A 19,581-nucleotide genomic window follows, 5' to 3' on the forward strand; every position below is an offset into this window, starting at 1 on the left:
CACTTAAACAACACAATGTAACTCCAAGTCAATCACACTTCTGTGAAATCAAACTGTCCACTTATTAAGCAACACTGATTGACAATACATTTCACATGCTGTTGTGCAAATGGAATAGACAAAAGGTGGAAATTATAGGCAATTAGCAAGACATCCCCAATAAAGGAGTGATTCTGCAGGTGGTGACCACAGACCACTTCTCAGTTCCTATGCTTCCTGGCTGATGTTTTGGTCACTTTTGAATGCTGGCGGTGCTCTCACTCTAGTGGTAGCATGAGACGGAGTCTACAACCCACACCAAGTGGCTCAGGTAGTGCAGCTCATCCAGGATGGCACATCAATGCGAGCTGTGGCAAGAAGGTTTGCTGTGTCTGTCAGCGTAGTGTCCAGAGCATGGAGGCGCTACCAGGAGACAGGCCAGTACATCAGGAGACGTGGAGGAGGCCGTAGGAGGGCAACAACCCAGCAGCAGGACCGATACCTCCGCCTTTGTGCAAGGAGGAGCACTGCCAGATCCCTGCAAAATGACCTCCAGCAGGCCACAAATGTGCATGTGTCAGCATATGGTCTCACAAGGGCTCTGAGGATCTCATCTCGGTACCTAATGGCAGTCAGGCTACCTCTGGCGAGCACATGGTCTGGCGAGCATTGCGAGCGCAAACCTTCTTGCCACAGCTCGCATTGATGTGCCATCCTGGATGAGCTGCACTACCTGAGCCACTTGTGTGGGTTGTAGACTCCTTCTCATGCTACCACTAGAGTGAGAGCACCGCCAGCATTCAAAAGTGACCAAAACATCAGCCAGGAAGCATAGGAACTGAGAAGTGGTCTGTGGTCACCACCTGCAGAATCACTCCTTTATTGGGGGTGTCTTGCTAATTGCCTATAATTTCCACCTTTTGTCTATTCCATTTGCACAACAGCATGTGAAATTTATTGTCAATCAGTGTTGCTTCCTAAGTGGACAGTTTGATTTCACAGAAGTGTGATTGACTTGGAGTTACATTGTGTTGTTTAAGTGTTCCCTTTATTTTTTGAGCAGTGTAGCTCCCGTCTTCAAATGACTTTGCTTTCGAGAAGTAGCGCGTCTCCCATCATGTAGCGTAGCTGCTGTAACTGCCCATACCTCTCTGCTCCCCTTCTCTCCCCCAGGCTGTGGCAGGCTCTGTGTCTGGAGCTGGTCCCTGAGCTGTGCTCTCTGCTCATCGGAGATGTGACCCACCATGAGGAGGCTGTGCGTACTGCCGGGGCCGAGGCTCTGTCCAGTGCCATCAGCGAGTACCGCGACCAGTCCCCCGCTGTCCTGGGCCAGCTCAATGAGCTCTACCACCAGAAACTCTACGTGAGTCTCCATCACCCATGGCCCTCCTATCACAGCTCAGGAATAGCCACTAGTCGGGTATCAGGAGTGGTGTGTTGTTGTAAGATACACTATCAAAGTATGTGGACACCCTTTCAAATTTGTGGATTCGGCTATTTCAGCCACACCCATTGTTGACGGGTATAAAGTTGAGCACAGAGCCATGCAATCTCCATAGCCAAACATTGGCAGTAGAATGGCCTTAATGAAGAGCTGTGACTTTCAACATGGCACCGTCATAGGATGCCACCTCAGCAAGTCAGTTCTAAAAATGTCTGCCCTGCTAGAGTTTCCCCGGTCAACTGTAAGTGCTGTTATGGTGAAGTGGAAACGGCTCAGCCGCGAAGTGGTAGGCCACACATGCTCATAGAACAGTACTGCTGGAAGCAAATTCAACACAATAACTGTTCGTCGGGAGCTTCATGAAATGGATTTCCATGGCTGAGCAGCCACGCACACAAGCCTAAGTTCACCATACGCAATGCCAAGCGTCGGCTGTAGTGGTGTAAAGCTCGCCGCCATTGGACTCTGGAGCAATGGAAAACGTTTTCTGGAGTGATGAATCACGCATCAACATCTGGCAGTCCGACGGACGAATCTGGGTTTGGCGGATGACAGGAGAACGCTACCTGCTCCAATGCATAGTGCCAACTAAAGTTTGGTGGAGGAGGAATAATGGTCTGGGACTGTTTGTCATGGTTTGGGCTCCTTAGTTCCAGTGAAGGGAAATCTTAACGCTACAGCATACAATGACATTTTAGATGATTCTGTACTTCCAACTTTGTGGCAAAAATTTGGGGAAGGCCCTTTCCTGTTTCAATATGACAATGCCCCTGTGCACAAAGTGAGGTACATACAGAAATGGTTTTTCGAGATCGGTGTGGAAGAACTTGACTGGCATGCACAGAGCCCTGACCTCAACCCCATCGAACACCTTTGGGTTGAATTGGAACGCTGAATGTTCCAACATCTAGTGGAAAGCCTTCTCATAAGAGTGGAGGCTTTTATAGCAGCAAAGGGGGGATTTTGGAATGAGATGTTCGATGAGCAGGTGTCCACATACTTTTGGTCATGTAGTGTAGAACCATGGTTAATGTGAAACTGTTGTCTTTTTACAGAGACCTCCTCCTGTCCTGGATGCTTTAGGACGAGTCATCTCTGAACAACCACCCGACCAGTGGGAAGCCAGGTAAGCGAACGCTCTGCCACTCAACAATGTCGATACAACTCTTATTCCAGTCTATAGCACTGGGTGATGATGATAGCTTTCCAGATTCTAATTTGCTGTGTTTAAGTGGGACCACCTTGTGCATGGTGTCTAAGGGTATGTTGGTGTCTGCAGGTGTGGCATCGCCCTGGCTCTGAACAAGCTGTGTCAGTATCTGGAAGAGCCCCAGGTCACTCCTCTCTTCCTGTTCTTTGTTCCTGACGCTCTGAATGACCGTCACCCTGAGGTGCGGCGCTGCATGCTGGACGCTGCCCTCTCCGCCCTCAACACACACGGAAAGGTACCAACACTCTTTATATACTCTAGACAACCACACCCAATGCAACTGCTCCTCTCTCAATGGACTCCTACCAACTCAATACAGTATATCCCTTTTCTTTCTGAGCAGTGTGTTGTGTTGTGTTCCAGGACAATGTGAGCTCCCTGCTCCCCGTGTTCGAGGAGTTTCTGAAGGATGCCCCCCAGGACGCCAGCTACGACTCAGTCCGCCAGAGTGTGGTCATCCTAATGGGCTCTCTGGCCAAACATCTGGAAAAGAGTGACCCCAAGGTCAAACCCATTGTGGCCAAGCTCATTACAGCACTCTCCACACCCTCACAGCAGGTACTAGAACAATCCCTCATATTATTTGCTATAGGTTTCATCTTGATTTCTAGAACCTATATGCATTGACCTTTACAATCAAATGCCTGCTTATTGTAATCGTTTCCTTGTTTGTCTCTTTCCTCCCTCAGGTCCAGGAGTCTGTGGCTAGCTGCCTGCCCCCTCTGGTCCCTGCCATCAGGGAGGATGCTGGGGGGATGGTGCGGAAGCTGCTGCAGCTGCTGCTGGAAAGTGACAAGTACGCTGAGAGGAAGGGCGCGGCCTACGGCCTGGCAGGCCTGGTCAAAGGCCTGGGAATCCTGGCCCTCAAACAGCAGGACATCATGAGTACCCTGACCGATGCCATCCAGGACAAGAAGAACTTCAGACGCAGAGAGGGTCAGTGACTCCTCGCCAGTTGCTGGTCTCTATGGTTAAGTTTGTTCTCCGGCTATCTGTGCCTGAGATTTTTAACACTTCTCTCTCTCTGTCTTCTCCAGGTGCCCTGTTTGCCTTTGAGATGCTATGCAACATGTTGGGGAAGTTGTTTGAGCCCTATGTGGTCCACGTACTGCCCCACCTCCTGCTCTGCTTCGGGGATGGGAACCAGTATGTCCGAGAGGTACAGTTAACATTACCAGCTTCTCATTTCAATCCCACCTACATTCTCTCTCTCTCCTGTTTTCTCTCACACTTCTCATTCAACACTATTTTTCCACCTAAACATTCTCACATTCACTTACACGTTTTGTTGTGCATTACTCTCTACCTAACGCCCTTTCCCAGGCGGCAGATGACTGTGCCAAGGCGGTGATGAGGAACCTGAGTGCCCACGGGGTGAAGCTGGTACTGCCCTCCCTGCTGGTGGCTCTGGAGGAGGAGTCCTGGAGGACCAAAGCAGGTGAGGTTCCGCCCACTGCATCATGGGCCTTTTTTTAGAGAGCTGTGCCATGAACCATTAAGCAATCACCTGATGGTAACCACATCCTTGTCCTCCCTTCCTTGGCCCCTACTCTGCTCCCCATTCATCTCATCTTTCTCTCTTCTGAATCCTTTTACTCTCCCCTATCTACTCTCCTTTCCTCCTCCAGGTTCTGTGGAGCTCCTGGGTGCCATGGCATACTGTGCTCCTAAGCAGCTGTCCTCCTGCCTGCCCAGCATTGTGCCCAAGCTGACCGAGGTGCTGACTGACTCCCATGTCAAAGTGCAGAATGCCGGCCAGCAGGCCTTACGACAGATCGGCTCTGTCATCCGCAACCCTGAGATCCTGGGTAGGAGGGCTATGCTCAACTCTGAGATTTAGCTATAGAAATGTGGGGGGAAATCAGTTAAAGCAGAATGTACAGTTGTGTGGAAGATATTAAGTGAAAATACTTTAAAGTACAACTTTTTTTGGATATCTGTACTCTACTATGTATATTTTTGACAACTTTTACTTCACTACATTCCTAAAGAAAATAATGTACTTTTTACTCCATACATTTTCCCTCACACCCAAAAGTACTCGTTACATTTTGAATGCTTAGCAGGACAGGAAAATTGTCAAATTCACACACTTATCAAGAGAACATCCCTGGTCATCTACTGCCTCTGATCTGGCAGACTCAATAAACACAAACGCTTCATTTGTAAATTATGTGTGAGTGTTGGAGTGTGCCCATGGCTATCAGTACATTAAAAACAATAAAATGGTGCCGTCTGGTTGCTTAATATAAGGAATTTGAAATGATTTATACATTTTGATACTATATTTCAGCAATTACATTTACTTTTGACACTTACGTATATTTAAAACCAAATACTTTGACTTTTACTCAAGTAGTATTTTACTGGGTGACTCACTTGAGTAATTTTCTATTACAGTATCTTTACTTTTACTCAGGAATGACAATTTGGTACTTTTCCCACCAATGCATCTGTAGGGGTAATACAGATACCGATTGGTATTTTAGGGTAGTTACTAACAGTGTTTCTGTCCCCCTCTCAGCCATAACCCCCATCCTGCTGGATGCCCTCACTGACCCCTCCCGTAAGACCCAGAACTGCCTGCAGACGCTGCTGGACACCAAGTTTGTCCACTTCATCGACGCCCCCTCCCTGGCCCTCATCATGCCCATCGTCCAGAGGGCCTTCCAGGACCGCTCCACCGACACTCGCAAGATGGCCGCTCAGATCATCGGCAACATGTACTCCCTCACTGACCAGAAGGTACGTAGCAGCCCTGGGATATTGAGTTGCATTGTACTACAATTAATCTTCTCAAAATGCTCTACTGTTTATAATGTATGTGTTTCTAATGGTTGACACAATGTGTTTGTCTCTTTGTGTTGCAGGACCTGTCTCCATACCTGCCCAGTGTCATTCCTGGACTCAAAGCCTCTCTGCTGGACCCTGTGCCTGAGGTATGTACCTTTGCCTAACAGCTCAACAACAAACCTGTTAAGTGGTTTGGTTAACTGATGATAACTCTCTCTCTCTGTCCTCCTCTCAGGTGCGTACAGTGTCAGCCAAGGCCCTGGGTGCCATGGTGAAGGGCATGGGTGAGTCTTGCTTTGATGACCTGATGCCCTGGCTCATGGAGACCCTGGCATCTGAGCAGAGCTCTGTGGACCGCTCTGGAGCTGCCCAAGGTCTGGCTGAAGTGATGGCTGGGCTGGGCGTGGAGAAGCTGGACAAGCTGATGCCAGACGTGGTGCAGACGGCCAGCAAGGTGGACATCGCGTCCCACGTCCGCGATGGTTACATCATGATGTTTATCTACCTGCCCCTCACCTTCGGGGACAGGTTCACCCCCTACGTTGGCCCCATCATCCCCTGCATCCTCAAGGTAGGGAGCACTCAACAATCACTACCATCTCTCCATTCTCTCTCTCTGGTTGTGAACACCTCTCACCAGTCTCCCTCTCTCCTTGGTATTACAGGCTCTGGCAGATGAGAACGAGTATGTGAGAGACACTGCCCTGCGTGCCGGCCAGCGCATCATCAGCATGTACGCTGAGACGGCCATCGCCCTGCTGCTGCCTGAACTGGAACAGGGCCTGTTTGACGACCTCTGGAGGATTAGGTCAGGCATATATATATATATATATATATATATATATATATATATATATATGCATATATATATATATATCACACACACAAACTATACATTTTATGTCAGTATGTTTTACCTGGCAGTGATAGTAATGTAAGTGAGCCTCCATGTTGTCTCTGGTTCACAGGTTTAGCTCTGTGCAGCTACTGGGAGACCTACTGTTCCACATCTCTGGAGTCACAGGGAAGATGACCACAGAGACCGCCTCAGAGGACGACAACTTTGGCACAGCGCAGTCCAACAAGGTATTCTGACAAATATGCATGATTGTACTGTATAGATGGTTGATTATAAAGTGGGTTGTATGTGGTGTTGGTGCTGAGCCATCTTCCCCCTCTCCCCCAGGCAATCATCGGAGCCCTGGGTGGAGAGAGGCGTAACCGAGTCCTGTCTGGCCTCTACATGGGCCGTTCAGACACCCAGCTGGTGGTGCGACAGGCCTCCCTCCACGTGTGGAAGATCGTGGTGTCCAACACTCCCCGCACCCTCCGGGAGATCCTGCCCACCCTCTTCACCCTGCTGCTGGGCTTCCTGGCCTCCGACTGCCCTGACAAGAGAACGGTAACGCTACTGCTCATTAAGTCTACAATCTATGGAGCTGTTTCCTTCTTGCTTTCTCACAGCTTTTGCACTTTATCACATCCCCTTTGTCTCTCTGTGGTCCTGTTCATTAATTGCACATTGTTAGACAATTCAGTGTCCTGAATTTGAGTGTATTTGCGTTCTGTGTTCTCTCCTGCTTCTGATCCCTAGGTTACTGAATGTGGCTTCTCTCTGTGGTTGTAGATCGCTGCGAGGACACTTGGAGACCTGGTTCGTAAGCTGGGAGAGAAGATCCTGCCAGAGATCATTCCTATCCTGGAGGAGGGTCTGCGTTCAGACAAGAGTGATGAGAGGCAGGGTGTGTGCATCGGCCTCAGTGAGATCATGAAGTCCACCAGCAGGGATGCGGTCAGTACCTCAATACATACCTGGCCACTTTTTCCTTCATCTTTTAATTCATGCTTTATTTAACTTGGCATTTATTTAACCTTGAGATGAGTATCAATTTTTCAAGGAAAACTTTAAATGTCTTAGACATAGCAGGGGTATGTGATGTGATGCCATGGTAGAGCAGTAAGTTGATTGTGTGTTTTTCCAGGTGCTGATATTCTCTGAGTCCCTGGTCCCCACGGTGAGGAAGGCTCTGTGTGACCCCTTGGAGGAGGTTCGAGAGGCTGCAGCCAAAACCTTTGAGCAACTCCACGCCACCATCGGTCACCAGGCCCTGGATGACATCCTGCCTGCCCTGCTCAAACAGCTGGTGAGAGACACATACACACACATCAACATTAACCCTCTTCACCTCTGAACAACCCTCTGTATCCACCATAGCCATTAAATCCAGTAGATAGTGATAGCGCTGACGTCAAACACGTATTCCTATGGAAAACTCCCGATGGCGCATGAATTATTTGAATTTGAAGCGTGCCTTATTGCTGAATGGGGCTTGAATGGCACCAAAAAATCACTAAGGATCATGTGAAAGTGGCCGTAACTAGCAAAGTATCATGGTCGATGTAGTAGCTTTCATCCTGTTGGAGTCAGCCGGGAGACTCCTCGTAGCCTGCTGGCACGTGATTGGTCTGTGTCAGCACGTGGTCCTGTGTAACGACAAATGTTGTTGTCCAAATTGATCCCTATTTAATACAATTTCCTGATTTGTAGCTAACTTTAAAATAAATCACTGTGTGGATCGAACTTGATCATAATAAACACATTTTAGAGCTCTAAACAGCCGACAAAAAAAAAATGCCCGTTCTGGCGATCGTAATTTACATAGGCTTTCTAGGGCAGACCAGGGCTTTTGTCACTGCTACATTGCTACGCAGTAGCCGACCAGCAGAGCTTGTGACTTTACGCTCCAAACCGGACACTGGGGGCCTGGTATCTCCACACTGTGTTCGGTAATACTCACTCATGTCCCTCCTTAAGAAATTCTGGAGAGGGCAGAGAGGATCCACCGTGGAACAGAATATAGAGTGAGGTTAATGTTTCTCTATGTGCAGGATGATGAGGAGACTGCGGAGTTTGCTCTGGACGGTCTGAAACAGGTGATGGCAGTAAAGAGTCGCTCTGTGCTGCCCTACCTGGTGCCCAAGGTGAGCTGTCCAAACATTATACACTCTACTAACAATGGTTCATCTCAATGATCATTTATTGGATTTATATAACACTTTTCCTGACGCTCAAAGTTATTTGAAGTCTTTTTTTATAGTATGGGTGTAGTTCTGTGTATGAATGCTATCCTCTCCTCTTCCGTGACAGCTAACTGCTCCTCCAGTGAACACGCGTGTGCTGGCCTTCCTATCTGCCGTGGCTGGAGACGCTCTGACACGCCACCTGGGGGTCATCCTGCCCGCCCTCTACTCCTCTCTAAAAGACAAGCTGGGAACAGAGGAGGGACAGCAGGTAACAACGGCATTCATGATTACAATATGGTTGTAAAGCAGTTCCAAGTGCACAGGCACTACTATTAGTCATCATCATGGGATAATATTACAGTGGTTCTTAGTGGGCTGTTGTGGTCACTAGATGATGGCTCTGTCCCCAGGCTCATATAACCCCTGTCCACACCCCACCCCTCCTCTAGGAGCTGGCCAGCTGCCAGGCAGTGATCCTGTCTGTGGAGGATGAGGTGGGTCAGCGTATCATCATCGAGGACCTGCTGGAGGCCACCAGATCACCTGACGCTGGTCTCAGACAGGCCGCCGCCACCATCCTGAACGGATACTTCTCCCGCACCCGCCTGGACTACAGCACCCACACCCGCAACCTGCTGTCAGGCCTCATCCGCCTGCTCAACGACTCCAACCCGGAGGTCCTGGTGCAGAGCTGGGATGCCATCAACTCCATCACCAAGGTTAGCAGTTGGCACCAAGAGCATTACAGGCACTGGGAATGAGTTTGTAAGGGTTTACTGACGTCGTACAGTATGTGGTATTCATGTGTGTTGGAGCTTTATGCAGCATTGATTTTATAGATAACCTAGTGACCTTTGGTTAACTGACATAGTATGCATCTATGTGAAGTAATGTTAAACTCTTTGTTTTTGTAGAAACTGGACGCTGGCAGCCAGCTGGCTCTGATTGATGACCTGCACAGAGACATCCGGTCAGTGGCAGCAGAGGTCAAGGGTCAGCATCTGCCTGGGTTCTGTCTGCCCAAGAAGGTAAGTCTCACCTCTAGACACATGGCACATTTCCACTGGGGATTTAGCCCAGTGGTTTACCCAGAAGGCTCAGACTTTTCTGTTTCCATCTACACGGGCCAGCACCCATCTCTCACTGGGCCATGGCTCTGGCGGACCTACTTTAACTTGGAGCCAAGCCCCCCTGGGTACTTTTCAGCTGGCATTTACATAACACTGGCTAACTGTGAACTTTAACACCTCACAAAGCAACATTCTTGAATGATACATTGGTTGTTGAAGTCTTTAGTATCACACTCCTAATGGAAACTCACTAAAGGAGTCCACATGCTTCCCAGCCGCAACGTGTTAGAGCCTTATTCTAAAATTGATTAAATTATTTATTTTCCTCATCAATCTACACACAATACCCCATAATGACAAAGTTAAAGAAGGTTTTTAGAAATGTATGCAAATGTATTTAAAAAAGAAACAGGGCCTCCCGGGTGGCGCAGTGGTCTAGGGCCATGCATCGCAGTGCTAGCTGCGCCACCAGAGTCTCTGGGTTCGCGCCCAGGCTCTGTCGCAGCCGGGCCGCGACCGGGAGGTCCGTGGGGCGACGCACAATTGGCCTAGCGTCGTCCAGGTTAGGGAGGGTTTGGCCGGTAGGGATATCCTTGTCTCATCGCGCTCCAGCGACTCCTGTGGCGGGCCGGGCGCAGTGCGCGCTAACCAAGGGGGCACGGTGTTTCCTCCGACACATTGGTGCGGCTGGCTTCCGGGTTGGAGGCGCGCTGTGTTAAGAAGCAGTGCGGCTTGGTTGGGTTGTGCTTCGGAGGACGCATGGCTTTCGACCTTCGTCTCTCCCGACCCCGTACGGGAGTTGTAGCGATGAGACAAGATAGTAATTACTAGCGATTGGATACCACGAAAATTGGGGAGAAAAGGGGATTTTAAAAAAAATTTAAAAGAAAAAAAGGAACAGAAATACCCGATTTACCTAAGTGTTCAGACACTTTGCTATGAGACTCGAAATTGAGCTCAGGTGCATCCTGTTCCCATTGATCATCCTTGAGATGTTTCTACAACTTGATTGGAGTCCACCTGTGGTAAATTCAATTGATTGCATGTGATTTGGAAAGGCACACACCTGTCTATATAAGGTCCCACAGTTGACAGTGCATGTCAGAGAAAAAACCAAGCCATGAGGTCTAAGGAATTGTCCGTAGAGCTCTGAGACAGGATTGTGTCGAGGCACCTTTCTGGGGAAGGGTACCAAAACATTTATGCAGCATTGAAGGACCCCAAGAACACAGTGGCCATCATTCTTAAATGGAAGAAGTTTTGAACCACCAAGACTCTTCCTAGACTGGCCGCCCGGCCTAACTGAGCAATCAGGGGGAGAATGGCCTTGGTCAGGGAGGTGACCAAGAACCCAATGGTCACTTTGACAGACCTCCTTTTAAATAAAAAAGTATTTCCTTTATTTAACCAGGTAGGCTAGGTTGAGAAGTTCTCATTTACAACTGCGACCTGGCCAAGATAAAGCACAGCAGTTTGACACATACAACAACACAGAGTTACACATGGAATAAACAAACATACAGTGGCAATAAATAGGCCATGGTGGTGAAGTAATTACAATATACCAATTAAACACTGGAGTGATTGATGTGCAGAAGATGAATGTGCAAGTAGAGATACTGGGGTGCAAAGGAGCAAGATAAATAAGTACAGTAAGGGGATGAGGTAGTTGGATGGGCTATTTACAGATGGGCTATGTACAGGTGCAGTGATATGTGAGCTGCTCTGACAGCTGGTGCTTAAAGCTAGTGAGGGAGATATGAGTCTCCAGCTTTAGTGATTTTTACAGTTTGTTCCAGTCATTGGCAGCAGAGAACTGGAAGGAAAGGCGACCAAAGTAGGACTTTGGGGGTGACCAGTGAGATATACCTGCTGGAGCGCGTGCTACGGGTGGGTGCTGCTATGGTGACCAGTGAGCTAAGGCGGGGCTTTACCTTGCAAATACTTGTAGATGACCTGTAGCCAGTGGGTTTGGCGACGAGTATGAAGCCTGGTCGCAGTGGTGGGTAGTATATGGAGCTTTGGTGACAAAACGGATGGCACTGTGATAGACTGCATCCAATTTGTTGAGTGTTGGAGGCTATTTTGTAAATGACATCGCCGAAGTCGAAGATCGGTAGGATGGTCAGTTTTACGAGGGTATGTTTGTCAGCATGAGTGAAGGATGCTTTGTTGCGAAATAGGAAGCCGATTCTAGATTTTAATTTTGGATTGGAGATGCTTAATGTGAGTCTGGAAGGAGAGTTTACAGTCTAACCAGACACCTAGGTATTTGTAGTTGTCAACATATTCTAAGTCAGAACCGTCCAGAGTAGTGATGCTGGACGGGCGGGCAGGCAGGTGCGGGCAGCAATCGGTTGAAAAGCATGCATTTAGTTTTACTTGCATTTAAGAGCAGTTGGAGGCCACGGAAGGAGAGTTGTATGGCATTGAAGCTCGTCTGGAGGTTAGATAACACAGTGTCCAAAAAAGGGCCAGATGTATACAGAATGGTGTCATCTGCATAGAGGTGAATCAGAGAATCACCAACAGCAAGAGCGACATCATTGATGTATACAGAGAAGAGAGTCGGCCTGAGAATTGAACCCTGTGGCACCCCCATAGAGACTGCCAGAGGTCCGGACAACAGGCCCTCCGATTTGACACACTGAACTTTATCAGAGAAGTAGTTGGTGAACCAGGCGAGGCAGTCATTTGAGAACGCCAATAAGAACGTGGTGATTGACAGAGTCGAAAGCCTTGGCCAGGTCGATGAATACGGCTGCACAGTAATGTCTCTTATCGATGGAGGTTATGATATCGTTTAGGAACTTGAGCGTGGCTGAGGTGCAGCCATGACCAGCTCTGAAGCCAGATTGCATAGCGGAGAAGGTACGGTGGGATTCGAAATGGTCAGTAATCTGTTTGTTGACTTGGCTTTCGAAGACCTAGAAAGGCAGGGTAGGATAGATATAGGTCTGTAGCAGTTTGGGTCTAGAGTGTCTCCCCCTTTAAAAAGAGGGGGATGATCGCGGGAGCTTTCCAATCTTTGGGAATCTCAGACGATACGAAAGAGAGGTTGAACAGGCTAGTAATAGGGGTTGCAACAATTTCGGCAGATCATTTTAGAGAGGGTCCAGATTGTCTGGCCCGGCTGATTTGTAGGGGTCCAGATTTTGCAGCTCTTCCAGAACATCAGCTATCTGGATTTGGGTGAAGGCGAAATGGGGGCGGCTTGGACGAGTTGCTGTGGGGGGTACAGGGCAGTTGACCGAGGTAGGGGTAGCCAGGTGGAAAGCATGGCCAGCCGAAGAAAAAGGCTTATTGAAATGGTCAATTATAGTGGATTTATTGGTGGTGACAGTGTTTCCTAGCCTCAGTGCAGTGGGCAGATGGGAGGAGGTGCTCTTATTCTCCATGGACTTTGCAGTGTCCCAGAACTTTTTTGAGTTTGTGCTACAGGATGCAAATGTCTGTTTGAAAAAGCTAGCCTTAGCTTTCCTAACTGCCTGTGTATACTGGTTCCTAACTTCCCTGAAAGTTGCAAATCACGGGGGCTATTCGATGCTAATGCAGTACGCCACATGATGTTTTTGTGCTGGTCAAGGGCAGTCAGGTCTGGAGTGAACCAAGGGCTATATCTGTTCCTGGTTCTACAGTTTTTGAATGGGGAATGCTTATTTAAGTGAGGAAGGCACTTTTAAAGAATAACCAGGCATCCTCTACTGACGAGATGAGGTCAATATCCTTCGAGGATACCCGGGCCAGATCGATTAGAAAGGCCTGCTCGCAGAAGTGTTTTAGGGAGCGTTTGACAGTGATGAGGGGTGGTTGTTTGACCGCAGACCAATTACGGATGCAGGCAATGAGGCAGTGATCGCTGAGATCTTGTTTGAAAACAGCAGAGGTGTATTTGGAGGGCAAGTTGGTTAGGATGATATCTATGAGGGTGCCTGTGTTTACGGATTTGGGGTTGTACCTGGTAGGTTTATTGATCATTTGTGTGAGATTGAGGGCATCAAGCTTAGATTGTAGGATGGCCGGGGTGTTAAGCATGTCCCAGTTTAGGTCACCTAGCTGCACGAGCTCTGAAGATAGATGGGGGGGCAATCATTTCACATACGGAGTCCAGGGCACAGCTGGGGACAGAGGGTGATCTATAGCAAGCGGCAACGGTGAGAGACTTGTTTCTGGAAAGGTGAATTTTTAAAAGTAGAAGCTCAAATTGTTTGGGTACAGACCTGGATAGTAAGACCAAACTCTGCCGGCTATCTCTGCAGTAGATTGCAACTCCGCCCCCTTTGGCAGTTCTATCTTGTCGGAAAATGTTATTGTTAGGGATGGAAATTTCAGGATTTTTGGTGGCCCTCCTAAGCCAGGATTCAGACACGGCTAAGACATCTGTGTTGGCAGTGTGCTAAAGCAGTGAATAAAACAAACTTAGGCTGGAGGCTTCTAATGTTAACATTCATGAATCCAAGGCTTTTACAGTTACATTAGTCAACAAATGAGAGCACCTGGGGAATAGGAGTGGAGCTAGGCACTGCAGGTCCTGGGTTAACCTCTACATCACTAGAGGAACAGAGGAGGAGTAGGATAAGGGCACGGCTAAAGGCTAGTTAGTTCCTCTGTGTACATAAGAGAACCTTCCAGCAGAACAACCGTCTCTGCAGCACTCCACCAGTCAGGCCTTTATGGTAGCGTGGCCAGATGGAAGCCACTCCTCAGTAAAAGGCACATGACAGCCCGCTTCGAGTTTGAGACTCCTTTAGGGGTCTTTTGGCAGACCATGAGAAACAAGATTCTCTGATCTGATGAAACCAAGTTGGAACTCTTTGGCCTGAATGCCAAGCGTCACGTCTGGAGGAAACCTGGCACCATCCCTACGGTGAGGCATGGTGGTGGTAGCATCATGCTGTATGGATGTTTATCAGCGGCAGGGACTGGGAGACTAATCAGGATCGAGGGAAAGCTGAATGGATCAAAGTACAGAGAGAACCTGCTCCAGAGCGCTCAGGACCTCAGACTGGTGCGAAGGTTCACCTTCCAACGGGATAACGACACTAAGCACACAGCCAAGACCACGCGGGAGTGGCTTTGGGACAACTCTCTGAATGTCCCTGAGTGGCCCAGCCAGAGCCCGGACTTGAACCCGATCGAACATCTCTGGAGAGATGTGAAAATAGCTGTGCAGCGCTCCCCATCCAACCTGACAGAGCTTGAGAGGATCTGCAGAGAAGAATGGGAGAAACTCCCCAAATACAGGTGTGCTAAGCTTGTAGAGTCATACCCAAGAAGACTCAAGGCTGTAATTGCTGCCAAAGTTGCTTCAACAAGGTACTGAGTAAAGGGTCTGAATACTTATGTAAATGTTAGATTTCAGTTTTTTTATTTAAAATTAACAAAAACATATTAAACCTGTTTTTGCTTTGTCGTTCTTGGGTATTGTGTGTATATTGAGGGGGGGGGGGGCAATTTAATCAATTTTAGAATAAGGCTCCAATTTAACAACATTTGGAAAAAGTCAAGGGGTCTTGACTTTTGAATGCACTGTATGTTATGGCAACAATTTGAAGTTTTTGTGCTTCAGTGAGGGTGTTTTTGGCTGTTTTGGCGCACACTTATTTTTCCTGGAGGCAAGCCCAAGTCGATAGCCAAAGTCTACGCCCTTTCGTCGTGATTGGTCAACAGTAGGGATTCTTCAGTTAAGTCTTTGTTGTCATTCAAGGAGAGGAGACTCGTTTTCATGCACATTATTTCATTGAGAAATACTGCACCAAACATCTTAGTGAGATGTAATTCTGACTATTTTGAGGACGTTTACTGGATACTGCGTCTCAAAATGTACAAACCATACTATTGATGCTTTTTTCTTGTTTTTCAAGCGAAGGTCTTTTTAAAGGAGTATGCAAGCGCACTGCTTCGGTTCACCTAGCCGACTTCCCTAGTTATCAGCTGAACTGAAGCAAGCTGACGCCTTAACACTAGAGCTTACATTAGCAACATGCATGCACCGCCCACCTGAGGATCTGTCTTTCAGCAATCTATTTCCTGTGTTTGAGGGGGGAAAGGTCCACTTGTCACTTAAATCTCGCTGGATTGATTGCTTTAATTTTCCTCCTACGACTCTTTCATACTCTTGTGCCTGTCGTTTTTTGTTTTTTTACCGTTAATGTTATGACAGCGAAAACGTTTATAATGACCTGTCAAACACACTCTGGTAATGGCTGAAATGGGCTCAATGGAATACATTGTCTTTTTGTTGAATCTATCAGAAAGCTTCGTCAGGGATTTAATGCATTGTCTCGACAATCATTTTCTTGATCTTATCACAAAATATATAAGAGGACTGATACAATAAGAAAATGTGTGTGTATATATGAGTGCATTTTAAGATTTGACAAAAATTGATGACCTGAGGTCCATTATTTGTCTGTGCCAGTAAAATGTTTTATGTGCTATAATTCAGTCAATATATGAGGGATTATACAATTCAAAACATTTGGAATATCTTCATCCATTTTCCAACTGTCAAATTTATTATAACTGTTTTTAAAACCTTTTAACAATTTTGATGACCGTTGATATTAATATAAAACACAAAACACTGGTGACACACATCCTGTTGTGGGGGTAAGTCTAGATAGAAAAACACCAATACAGTCACATCTACAAGTTACTCCAACTCAGGCTGACTAATGTTAATATACCCTGTGTCCTCCCTCTTCCTCTTTCCCCCTTCTTCTTCTCCTCTCCCTCTTCCCCAGGGTGTGACCTGCATCCTGCCAGTCCTGAGGGAGGGAGTGTTGACAGGCAGTCCTGAGCAGAAAGAGGAGGCGGCTAAGGCACTGGGAGGAGTCATCAAGCTGACATCCCCCGATGCTCTCCGACCGTCTGTGGTCAACATTACTGGACCGCTCATCCGTATCCTGGGAGACCGCTTTGCCTGGAGCGTGAAGACCTCTCTACTAGAGACACTCACCCTGCTGCTGGCCAAGGTCAGTGTCTGCTGATGATTCAGTCTGATGTTAAAGGCTGTGTTCGGTAAGCACAAAATGGGAGGGGACATTTTTTGGGGGAAATGGGGTTAATACATTAAATAATAAAAAATAGAAAATAAATCGCTCTTCCATTTCTAAACGTTTTCCCATTTTGTACCTACTAAACACAATCCTGTAGTTTCCTCCCTCCTGGAACGATGGTTGGTGTCTGGCTATGGTGCTGACCCTGTTGCTCTGCCCCTGTCTCCAGGTAGGCATAGCCCTGAAGCCCTTCCTGCCCCAGCTCCAGACCACCTTCCTAAAGGCTCTGCAGGACTCCAGCCGGGCGGTTAGACTGAGGGCCGCTGAGGCCCTGGGCCAGCTGGTCTCTATCCACAGCAAGGTGGACCCTCTATTTACCGAGCAGCTCTCTGCCATCAACAACGCTGAGGACTCCGGAGTGAGGTATGCAAAATCATTAAATTATGGGAATGTTTCTGGAATTTAGCAATCCTCAGGTGTTCTGAGAAACACAATATCAAGAGTAGTGATCAGTTCCATATAGGATTCCCCTCATTTAAGAAATTATTTTTGATTGATTAGATTCAATCAATCAAAATTGTGATCCTAGTGTTCTGCTCCCATATTTCAGGGAGACCATGCTACAAGCCTTACGATTTGTCATCCAGGGAGCGGGGTCAAAGGTTGACCCAGCCATCAGGAAAAGCATTACCACGACATTGCTGAGCATGCTGGGACATGATGAGGTATGCACAAAGATGGTGGATAAATGAAGAGGGTTTACTCAGGCCGTTGTCAGTTCTGGTCTACTTAACGGGGTGGTTCTCCCATAGGCACCAATGCAATAGCAGCTGGTTCTGGTCTACTTACAGGCTGACTACATCACTCGCATGCGCGGGCGTTGCGAAATACATTTTGAAATCTGTTATTCAATCATTGCACCCACACTGCTCGCGCGCGCCAACGAGCGTCTGAATTGCCAAGGGATAAAATAGAAGTCAGTTCTATTTGTGACGCAGATCGCACAGCAAGTCCTGCCTCTCCAATCTCCTCATTGGTTTATAGAAGCAGGTACCCACGTGCCACCCACGTCTCCTCATTGGTTATACCCACATGGGTGACTGAAAGACGAATGAGGTCAGTGGCGGTAATGCACCTAATTTATGAAAGTTCCCAATCGCAATATAAAGTCAAGAGAAGAAAAAGCCTAGAAGGAGGAGAGATAACTAGAAATGATTCGGTTGACCGTTTTATGTGTGGATTAATTGTCGGAGTAGAGGACCTTGTAAAAGGTAAAATAACAACTCAATGTTTATATTCCAGGACAAATTAGCTAGCAACAGCCAGCTAGCTAAATAGGACAAATTAGCTAGCAAGCTAGCTAGCTAAATTGCCATAAATGTTTAATGCTTTTCGATCTGTTCCCAAATTAATGTAATTGGTTCAGAATTTGTTTTGATATTTTAACCTGCGTGTCGTGATCGCGTTTGGTGTGGGGGGACAAAATAAATGAATGCATGATGGCGCACGCGCGCAGCCGATTTGGGTTCCGTGTTAACAGTGAGCTCAAAGTATTCAGACAGTGACAAATGTTTTGTTTTGGCGTTGTATTCTAGCACGTTGGTTAATGTGTAGACTGTTGGCTTTAATTTGAGGGTATTTTCATCCATATCGGTTTTTGTACATAGTCCCCGCCCATTTAAGGTGATTAGAAGTATTGGGACAAATTACGTTGTGTATTATAGTCAACAATTTTTATTATTTGGTCCCATATTCCTAACACGCAATGATTACATCAAGCTTGTGACTCTACAAACTTGTTTGCTGCATTTGCTGTTTTGGTTGTGTTTCAGATTATTTTGTGCCCAATAGAAATGAATGGTAAATAATGTATTGTGCCATTTTGGAGTCACTTTTATTGTAAATAAGAATCTAATATGTTTCTAAACACTTCTACGTTAATGCGGATACTACCATTATTACGGATAGTCCTGACTGAATCATGAATAGAGAGAAAGTTATACGCACAAATATCATACCCTCAAAGACATGCAATAATGGGAGATTAGCATTTTTTGGGGCGGGTGGGTGATATTTATGCCTTTAACTTTCTCACTCATCATTATTCACAATACATTCAGGACTATCCATCATCATGGTAACATCCGCACTAATGCAGAAGTGTTTAGAAAAATTATTTTTATTTATAATAAAAGTAACTCCAAAATGACACACTACATTATTTACCATTTCTATTGGGCACAAAATATGAAACACAACCAAAACAAACAGCAAATGCATCCAACAAGTTTGTAGTCACAAACTTGATGTAATAATTGCCTGCTAGGAATATGGCACCAAATACTAAACTTTTGACTACTTTAATAAACGTATAAGTGAATTTGTCCCAATACTTTTGGTCCCCTATAATGGGGGACTATGTACAAAAAGTGCTGTAATTTCTAAACGGTTCATCCGATATGGATGAAAATACCTTGAAGTTAAAGCTGGCAGTCTGCACATTAACTTTATAGTCAATATATAATTTAAAATCCAAAGTGCTGGCATACAGAGCCAAAACAACAACAGTGTCACTGGCCCAATACTTTTGAAGCTTACTGTAGTTCCTTGACTTTCATTGAACCAAACAAAAGCAGCGAATGGGGTGTCTCACTTCCTCTTCCATGTCTGGTATGTCTTCGTGCAGATACACTGACTACAGCAGGTATGAATGCAACAGATTTTTTAAAGGCAGACTACTGATCGCCCCCTTGTCTCCGTTAGTGGTAATTGTTAGAATTGAGTGCAAAACAATATCAGTTTTATCGTGCTAGCTAAATATATATTTTACTTGCAATACTGAACCTCTCATAAGGACACATTCAGATCCAAGTTTCAGTGACAGAATCTTTTAGAATGCAATGTTACATTTGGGCTCTGATCAGACTTGACTTCCGTCAGTCTAGGCAGGATGTGGCTTTATGAAAGTGGTTTTGGGCCTCCTTGTCAGCATGTGAGTACGAAAGCCTTAAAGCTGCAATATGTAACTTTTTGGGCGACCTGACCAAATTCACATAGAAA

At 46.7% G+C, this 19,581-nt stretch overlaps 1 protein-coding gene across 1 annotated transcript in view; it reads left to right on the plus strand.

Moving 5' to 3' along the window:
* The window catches only part of LOC139576948 (stalled ribosome sensor GCN1-like), a 38,327-nt gene that overhangs the window by 15,931 nt on the left and 2,815 nt on the right, over nucleotides 1-19,581 (plus strand). Inside the window, exons 30-52 of the mRNA XM_071403574.1 lie at nucleotides 1,153-1,342; nucleotides 2,479-2,549; nucleotides 2,703-2,868; nucleotides 2,997-3,191; nucleotides 3,323-3,569; nucleotides 3,671-3,792; nucleotides 3,957-4,071; nucleotides 4,262-4,441; nucleotides 5,158-5,378; nucleotides 5,504-5,572; nucleotides 5,662-5,997; nucleotides 6,092-6,234; nucleotides 6,395-6,512; nucleotides 6,613-6,828; nucleotides 7,054-7,218; nucleotides 7,409-7,570; nucleotides 8,316-8,408; nucleotides 8,575-8,718; nucleotides 8,900-9,169; nucleotides 9,365-9,478; nucleotides 16,267-16,497; nucleotides 16,751-16,944; nucleotides 17,132-17,246. Coding sequence (XP_071259675.1) covers nucleotides 1,153-1,342; nucleotides 2,479-2,549; nucleotides 2,703-2,868; nucleotides 2,997-3,191; nucleotides 3,323-3,569; nucleotides 3,671-3,792; nucleotides 3,957-4,071; nucleotides 4,262-4,441; nucleotides 5,158-5,378; nucleotides 5,504-5,572; nucleotides 5,662-5,997; nucleotides 6,092-6,234; nucleotides 6,395-6,512; nucleotides 6,613-6,828; nucleotides 7,054-7,218; nucleotides 7,409-7,570; nucleotides 8,316-8,408; nucleotides 8,575-8,718; nucleotides 8,900-9,169; nucleotides 9,365-9,478; nucleotides 16,267-16,497; nucleotides 16,751-16,944; nucleotides 17,132-17,246 — 3,877 coding nt within the window. The remainder of the gene's footprint in view (nucleotides 1-1,152; nucleotides 1,343-2,478; nucleotides 2,550-2,702; nucleotides 2,869-2,996; nucleotides 3,192-3,322; nucleotides 3,570-3,670; nucleotides 3,793-3,956; nucleotides 4,072-4,261; nucleotides 4,442-5,157; nucleotides 5,379-5,503; nucleotides 5,573-5,661; nucleotides 5,998-6,091; nucleotides 6,235-6,394; nucleotides 6,513-6,612; nucleotides 6,829-7,053; nucleotides 7,219-7,408; nucleotides 7,571-8,315; nucleotides 8,409-8,574; nucleotides 8,719-8,899; nucleotides 9,170-9,364; nucleotides 9,479-16,266; nucleotides 16,498-16,750; nucleotides 16,945-17,131; nucleotides 17,247-19,581) is intronic.

The sequence above is a fragment of the Salvelinus alpinus genome, chromosome 5 (assembly GCF_045679555.1).
Source record: "Salvelinus alpinus chromosome 5, SLU_Salpinus.1, whole genome shotgun sequence".
Classification (NCBI taxonomy): domain Eukaryota; kingdom Metazoa; phylum Chordata; class Actinopteri; order Salmoniformes; family Salmonidae; genus Salvelinus; species Salvelinus alpinus.